Genomic DNA, 8,770 nt, shown 5'->3' with positions numbered 1-8,770 from the left:
TAGTATATATCTAAAATATAAATTCTTGACAACACACTTATTACTGTCTTTTGAAACCACTCTGCCACACAGTATCCTTTAAATAGGCTACTTCTGGGGCATTGAGAAGGGACTCAACCATTTCCTTAAGCCCAAGTTCACTGGCAATCTTATAACGGACATCCATATCTTTCACATGTCCAAGTAGCCATTTCATGTTGGCAGTCATTTCGCGGGTAACTGCAGTTGTGCGCTGCAGTCTTCAAAGAAAGAGAAGTTAAGTTTTAGGAAGTGTGTGGAGTAACTGACTTCATGCACAACTTCATATATTACAAATTTGTACCTGTAAGCTATGCTTTGAACTATTGATGGAGTCAGTTCCATGCATGATGACCAAGTAGTAAAGTATTCCTCGGCAGATAATCCAGGAGAAATACAATGGTAAAACAAAGCAGCAGCCCAATCAGGGCGGTGGTTGTACGCCCTTGCGACAATAAGTGCTTGGTTAAAACTGGGAAAAAAATAATGGGTACAAATTATTCCAAACAAGGAGTAACTCTGTTGTCAACATGATAAGTAAAGATTACCTTAGGGTTGATACGATAAGCTTGGCTATGCTCTTGGAGTCAAGCATAATGACTCTTAGTGTGGCTCCATCTGATGTGGATGACAACAAATAAATTTGCAAAGCCATAAGTTCAGCTTGGTGAGCACATGTCATAGCATGGTTAAGCATGTCTGCCTGTGAACAGAAGACAGGACTTTGAGTTTGATAAGGTGTGTACCACAAGTTAAATCCTGTCTGGAGGTGTACATACTTGCAGGTAACACTCAGCGGCATGACTGAAATCTTGCATCGCAGTTTGCAAACCTATTTTGGTTTTTTGGTTGTTTTGCAATCCATTGTTATCTACTAGTTGATGAATGCAGTCGTTTCCCTCTTTTTGCCACAGTGCAGCTTCTTGTTCATGCATTGCAAAATGAGCAGCAGTCATTTTCAAGAGTGCTATATCATTAGGGCACTCCCGTCGAAGCCAATCTAGTAAAGCTAATTTGAAGCTTAAAGGCTAGAAAATGAAAATAAATCCAGTTTAATTATAGTAGTGTTAGATTGTGTTAAAACTATTTAGGTATTAAACATGGATAAATTTAAATAGTATTTAACTTACTCATACCTTTACAGAATCCTTTCGAAGCAAGAATTCAAAATGATCATTTTCTTTCAAAATCTTGAAAATATAATTCATCTCTGTATAACGCTGAATGCCTGTCAGAAGACGAACCTGAAATAATACAGTCTGTTAATAAAAAACACTGAATCGTTAAATCAGTGAGCTATAATTATAGGATATGCTGACCATCAAAGCCCATTCTGAGCGTGACTTGAGGACAGGTGCAAAGCTGCTCACAGTGCGCAAGACCTGAGCTATTCCCTCCATGTGGCAGGCAGCTGCATAGCAGTCATGTGCTCGGACCAGTAACTCAACTGCTGTGCTCAAAACTGAAAAACATTGAATGCAGTAGTTAATTCAAGAATTACATAGTGATGAGATACAAAGTAAGATATTACACACAAGAAAAATAACCATGTGAGAAATTAGACTAATACCTGCTTTAGGAGTGTTTTTATCTAGGATGGCCAATTTGGAAACCATTATCATGAGTTCGTTACCCAGGAGGGACGGGTCCGGAACTAGATCCAATACATGACGGAAGTGTTGTTCAAGGTCATAGCCCCACAAAAGAAACACTTTTGCGCTACCTATTTATTTAAAGCAATATGGGTAAATATATGTTATTTATTAAAACAAACCATTGATACTGTAGTGGAAGTGGAATTAAAGTAACAGTCAACATACCAGGCGCTGGTCCTTTACTTATTGCTGCTATGATTTCACGGCTGAGAAATTTAGAGCGCTCACTAGAGGACATTCTTAAAGCAACCATAGTATCGGCGGCGATTGAATAGTCTCCAATGTTATGAAAAACTGGACTCCTTAATAGTTTCAAAGGGTCATCTACAGCAATGACATCCTAAAGTATTTTTAAAAGGAAAAACACAAATACTTGTTTTAAATGAAAGAATAATTGAGGACAGGCTTCTTTTCTTTTTCTCTTAAAAAAAAATTGATAATGTTGAACTAGTACTCACACTGTAAGATAATCCCAAGTTGATAGCTAATCTATAACATGCAACTAACTGTTTTCCAATTTCTTTTCCATGATGCAAATGTTTGCCAAGTATTTGAATCACAGACAGAATTTTAGTTCTAGTTGAGGAGTACTTCATATTTTCTAGTGTTTCTGAAGAAAATTGTTGCTCTTGTGTCTCTTCTGTGGAGAAAACACAAAGTCATAAGAACCATAAGAAAACTTAAATTTTAATAAAAGAAAAAGAGACACTGACCTTTCAAGTCTGAAAAATTACTTTCAGAGCCATCATTATCAGAACTCAATCCAAAAACTTTTGCCCACTTTCTAGGAATGTTTTGTTCACTAATATTTTCCTCAGCAAGGTTTATGCATGATTCAAGTATTTCAAGATCCTGAAAATATATATAAAATATATTTTGCATAAGGCACAGGTAATGTTGATTCTACAATTCAAGCTATTACCTTATGGTTTGACTGGAAGAAATATTGCACACGGCTTGCTGATACTATATCACCAATATCAAGTAAGCAATTCAACAGTTCAGTTGGACACTGACGTTTCTTGCATACTCTATTACATTTGTGAAAATCATCGGAAAATTTGAAGCTTCTTGCTAATTTTTTAGTGCAAAGGGAGCTTAGAGATGAGTTTTGAAGTTCCTCCGCCAAAACATGCTGAATAAGTTACGTAAATAAAAATGAGATGGATACTAGGCCATTAAAAGCTCACTTATAAGACACTAATCCCACTTACAAAAACTAATTCGTTGTTATCACAGAAACAACACTGCCACATCTTTAGTTCTATTTCATCTACTAGGTCTGATCTTTCAATGTGAGGATTGTTTGAGAGTGAGCGCTTCAGCCATATTGTGGCATGATACAGTGCTCTCCACCTATGACATAAACAAACAACTACATTATGACATTAAATACTGTCTCAGATTTTTTTTAAATTGCTAAATACAAAAATTACCTGTCTTCATTCTTTTTTAGGTTTGAGGCGCAACTTTGGAAAAAGGTAAATGCTGTATACGGGTCAACATTCCAATGGTCAAAAGAGGAACTACAATCTTTGCAAAATCCTTTTATGTCTGGATATCTGCTATTCATCCTTTTTTTAAATTTATAAGTTTGCTAAAATTTTGGTGAGATAATTTTAGTTACAGCAAATTTCAATCAAGTTAGAAGAAAGAGCTACTACAAACCTCTTCAATTATGAAAGAATTTCCACTCAGAGCTGTAGCCTCTTCAAAAAGCTGCAAACTTATAAGTTTTTCTGTACATTTTTGAATTTCGGCAGCACTATCTCTGAAGTACTGTTTTACATCAAAATCCACTTCTAGGGGTTCTAGGATATTCAAGATAGCCAACAGTTTGGAGCAGTCAAATCCTGTGAGTAAGAATAAATGTATAGTTTTGTTTGCAAAAGGCAATGTGCTAGACCTAATTTCTAATTATTTTTTAAAAATATGTACCTGAGGGAAGAGAAATATCAACTGAGGCAATAATTTTCAGTAAGCGTATTTTCTGGGTGAGAAATGGGAGGCACTCCAGTGACTTAATTAATACTTTAAGTCCAATGTCAGAGACAAAATTTGCATTGCTTAAAGACCATTGCTCATCTCTGTCTCCTAAAGTCTGCAAAAAAATAAGGAGTTAAGTAAAATCCAAACAGAAACTTTATAGAAGAAGAAAATGGGGTACATGTATTTTAGATCCTCTAGAATACTTCCAAATTTATGGTACTTACAGAGCACGAATCTTTAAAAACAATGAGAGGCTTATGATCGAGGGTTTGATTTTGCCTGAAGAGTCCATCCATTAAATCTATCACAAGTACCAAAGGGTGCTCCTAAAATAATGATAATAGAAAGGAAGCAAAAAATAAATTGAGTAAAAGCCCTGATCATTCTTCAAAAGAACAACTAAGAAACGCTTCCTTACAGGCATAAAAATTTGAAATCCAGTGAGGAGATTGGAACATGAAATTTCCAATGATTGCAATATGACTAGTTCCACCATGTCTGTGGGCCATGGCTCAGTTTTAGGCCAACACTCAAAATTGACCCTCTCTTCTTTGGGAAACCAGCTAGCTAACCAAGCTACCAATTGAGCCTCCGCATTCACCTGAACAAGTGATTGTATTACATAACATAAAATGATTTGCAGAGGAACTTGCTCAATCTAAGACAAAGATAAATGAAGAAAACTGCACAGAATCGTCACCTGATAAAAGTCTGCCAACAGAGCCAGCACTGGACAAGGAAATTCTACACATGTGTGCAGCAAAGCTTCTCCCGGGTCAGCACAATTGTGAGCAGCCAATAAGACTCCAAACAGACTGTCTTTGGTACAAGAGTTCAGTAAAATACTTGGTATTGTGACTGATCCTTGCTCTGTGCTAGGTAGTTGGGCCAGATCCTTTAAACACGGAACCTGTCAGAAATGTTAAATTATTCACAACATAAATAAATTTGTGTAATTCACCACACTGACTGATTTATTGTGCTATGGTACAAATAATTTCACAAACATCAGCTGTTGAGAGGCGACCACCACTTCTTTGTCGTGTAGAATCAATGGAGAGTTTTGAACTTTTAGATAATAAGAAAGAGCTGAAGTGTTCAGTCAGTGCCACTGACTGAAAATTCTTAGCAAAAGATTTAACCTAAAATCAAAAATAAAACAAATTTATGAGGAAATGATAGGTAGGCCTAGAATTGATTAGACCATGCAAGAATAAAACTATACTCACTGTTTCTGGTGGGTAACAATAGATTTGGCAGAATAAGAGATAATTCATCCAATCATTTTTCTGTCCGCAGTATTCTAAGAATTTTCTGGGAAGAGGCAAATTGTGTAAGACTGCGAATTGAACAGCAAGTCCTTGCTTATAAATATCCAATGGCAAACTGTTTTGAAGAAGTTCATACATTTCTTGAGGATGCAGAGCTTTTTCTTCAGACATTGTGAGGTGCAATGGTACCTCTAAAAACGGAATAGAAAATAAATAAATAAATAAATAGAATCACATAGGTTCTTGCAGAAAAATTAAGAAGTCTATTTTTTAAAAAAATTGTCAACTTATCTAAAATTCAAACTAACCGAAAGTGTCATCACAGTTTTGGTTGATAACTAGAAATGAAATGATTTGTTTCATTACTGCCAAATGTGTGCGTAAGGATTGTGATGATTCTCCCAGCATTTCCAAAAAGGCAATGCATGAAGCAGTTATCAATTGATTGTTGGCATTTTGGTAGGCCAGTTCATGGGCAAACAAAACAGGTCTTTTTAACCTAGAAGTTTCATGAAATCAATCAGTAATCTCACAAGATGTATTGCACAGAGAGAGAATAAAAGTACAGGAATGTAACAGCGAGTGCTAAGCACTTCAGAAGACAAGAGAAATATTTTTTTTCATTGTTTTCTTGAAACATGCAGGTCAAAGGCACAAAGAATAACTTACAATTTGCGAGATGGCCTTCCAAAGTTTTTAATAATATCAGATTGAATTAGCATTGATGCATGGCATGGTCTTCCTTGCTTTAAATAATATTTATAGTCTAAAGTTTCCTTATGGCCATACATACTAATTGTAGGCTCATGAGAAAAGTCAATCTCAGTTATTTCTGATTCATCTTTAAACATGCTAAACACAATGAACAAATCAAAGGGTAACTATTTAAAGCTTCAATGATGAATAAGAATAAAAACTAACTAAGCGTGGTCACCTGGATAAAGACTGATGTTTAAGAATGGAATGGTTGGATGTTGAAGAAAATCTCTGCCTTAAGAGAGATGGGAGAGATAAATCTTTTGGGTGAGACCTGTCCATTTGTTTAGTCAAAAGAAGTTTAAGGTGTGGATATTGAGTTAACATATCATGATTGTCACCAAATAACTGGAAGCAAAAGCAGTTGCAGACTTTACCATTTTATGAATTAGGGCAAAAAGCAAACAGCTTTTCGTAAATGCACTTACGTTATCCGCCATAAGAAAACAGGACAAAGATATCCATTGCTGGGACTCTGACAGATTAAGATAGTTGGCACAATACTTAACACAATCACAAAGTGCTTTTTTAGAGATAGGATTTTCCTTTAAGATTTTACATTTTGAGTAAAGTTCTAACCAAGGAGAGGTTTGATTTTCTGTTGTAATGTCACAGGATACTAATAAATCAGGAATATTATGACTGAGACAAAAATTGACAAATACTTCTCGAATATTTTGATCCGACATATGAAAAATTTGACTGGTGCGAATAGCCCTGAGCAGAACTTTTTGAACACTTTGGGATTCCAGATTGGTGTAGAGTCCATACCTAAAACAAATTGGGTATAGAAACTGATGAGCAATTAAGAAACTACAGTTACGTTTCATTTTGTCATCTTACTTACTTGCTCAAGTAGTCTAAAAGAATTTCTTGAGTACTGACAGAACATGCACAATTTTGGATCTCGTCAATCATATCTTGAGACAAACTCCAAGATGATAAAAATGTAGTCAGCCTATCTTGCTGGGACTCTAAATGTTCAGAGCAGGCAGCATGTATCCACTTAATAAGGACATCTGTTTGATTTCTACACAATAAATAAGTCCAACAATCAGCCTTGTTTAGCATTGGCTCCAGTGTTCCATCTGTTCAAAAATTTATTTAAAACACAACAAAAATATAGTTGACTGATTTTGCAAAATACAAAAATTATTACTCATGTTCTGACTGAAATCATACTTGATGTTTTAAAGTAAAGCTCAATCAATAGAGATGTCTTTGCATTAGCTAGGTGTGGTAATGAAGTCAACATGGTAGACATGGAAAGTTCAAGTTGTTTTTCTCCATCAACTAATGTGTCTACTTGGAAACTTCCTTTGGATATTCTGATAGCACTACAATGGTACGTGATATTAGTACAAGGTCATTAGAATAATGCACAAATAAAACAAAATTTGAGGCAAAACTCACAACTCAGTTTCCTTAATGACCCCCTCGATAAGAATGAGAAATTTCCAGATATCGACCTCTGTAGGTTCTAAGAGACCAATAGAATTCAATTCAAATGCTAGGTAATCCCTGATGTTAGAGTCAACTGTATTCAAACACATATTTTTCAGAAATGGCCATACATCTCTGTTCTGTAAAGTAATTTGTTTCTCATCAATTTACCAGTCAACCTATAAGAACATGAATTTAATCAATTATGCTTACGGTGTTGTAAATTACATCCTTTGCAATTTCCATCTGTCTTTTTCTTAAGAGTTCATTGATATAAGCATCAGCTACACATTGAACAAATTCATTTACTTGAGAAGCAGATTGTCCGCGTGATAACAGGAGCTCTTTGGCACATACTAATGAATCAAAATTGAGCAAAGCATGCTGAACAACCTAGAAGAAAAGAAATACTCTTCAGGATGTGAAAATAAATAAAAAATAATGACACAGCAAAGGATAAGAAAAGTATACTTCTTCATCAGTCTTTGATGATAAATGATTCATTAAAAAACTAGACGTAGGATTCAAATGTACTCGTCCAATTTGACCAATTTGACCTTTAGTTGGAAGAGACTGAAGTGGAATGAAAACTTCTTCACTCAAATTTTTCAGGAGATTAAAATTAAAATTAAGCTGAAAATAGAATCTGTATTGATGGATGCAAACATGCCTAAAATAAGGTCATTTATTTTTAAAATTATGAGCGCAATACTTACCAACTCTAAAACTGCATTCTTCTGCTGGATTGATATAGAGTTAGCAGCTAATTTGACACCTTCCAACTCAAAAATTAGTCCATTGATGTGGTCTACTGTAAGGTTCAACACATTGCGCCCAAAGGATGATGACTTATCACATTTTTTTAGGTGATTGAAAATAGTTTCAAACAATATTGCCATTCTAGCCACATGTTCTTCGGCAAGGGTTGTCACTCCACCAGTTAAGTACCGTACAAATTCAGATCTGAAAGCTAATTGCACAATAGCACATGAATATCACTAGCACCAAATATATTTTGTGTCAACAAATCAGATTTGGAAAAATTTATATTAACTTATACCTTTCCTGTGTAATGTGAATGCATTTTGCAGAACTTCAAGGCGCCCTCTGCTTAAGCCATCTAGCAGTTGAGGCAGTGGTATCATTGTGAACTTGCGAGTTTCCTGGTCTGGACTGGATTCACCCGAACGACCCAACAGGTACCAATCTCTAGGCACCTCCACAAATTTTCAGTTTAACATGTATAGAACGCTACAGTGCAATCATGGTAGAAAATGAATGCAATCTGTACATGAAATATGACTCAAGTCGGGACAGAGCAGCACATGACATAATGACGCTGCTCTGTGTTTACATTTTCTTGTTGTGACTAATAGCACAGAATGACATCCAGAGAGATAGGTTAGGTTCGGTGGACTTTGATGGTGGGAACGAAGATCAAACATGATCAAATCACATTACATGCTTAGAAGTACCATCATTAACACGTCTCTTTTTAAACCTCCTCAGTGACTCATACTGTCAATTTGAAAACTGGTATCAAAGAGGTAAGTGCATTTTTCTTATTTCGTCTGTACTCTTCAACAAACAAAACAACACTAGAACAAAACAAAAGATCACCGCCCGCTTTGAAAAGGC

General features: G+C 35.5%; 1 protein-coding gene across 1 annotated transcript; it reads right to left on the bottom strand.

Annotated features, from left to right (window-relative positions):
• Positions 1-6: 6 nt before the first annotated feature.
• On the bottom strand, positions 7-8,748 carry LOC113216336 (spatacsin). The gene is made up of 31 exons (XM_052272768.1): positions 8,193-8,748; positions 7,849-8,102; positions 7,604-7,765; positions 7,346-7,525; positions 7,103-7,272; positions 6,872-7,026; positions 6,537-6,777; positions 6,118-6,460; positions 5,868-6,037; positions 5,603-5,785; positions 5,242-5,432; positions 4,892-5,124; positions 4,670-4,804; positions 4,363-4,572; positions 4,081-4,263; positions 3,887-3,988; positions 3,612-3,774; positions 3,342-3,526; positions 3,110-3,270; positions 2,888-3,029; positions 2,596-2,808; positions 2,387-2,525; positions 2,132-2,313; positions 1,839-2,013; positions 1,589-1,741; positions 1,338-1,480; positions 1,155-1,262; positions 798-1,046; positions 567-721; positions 323-490; positions 7-239 (listed from the first exon to the last, which is right to left on the bottom strand). Exons 1-31 carry the CDS (start codon positions 8,275-8,277, stop codon positions 41-43), a joined length of 5,532 nt encoding a protein of 1,843 aa, XP_052128728.1. The 5' UTR covers positions 8,278-8,748; the 3' UTR covers positions 7-40.
• Positions 8,749-8,770: the final 22 nt, after the last annotated feature.

The sequence above is a fragment of the Frankliniella occidentalis genome, unplaced genomic scaffold (genome assembly GCF_000697945.3).
Source record: "Frankliniella occidentalis isolate FOCC.00 unplaced genomic scaffold, Focc_3.1 Scaffold223, whole genome shotgun sequence".
NCBI classification, from domain to species: Eukaryota; Metazoa; Arthropoda; class Insecta; order Thysanoptera; family Thripidae; genus Frankliniella; species Frankliniella occidentalis.
Note: the sequence above shows the minus strand (reverse complement) of the source record. Positions and strands in the feature narration are given on the sequence as shown.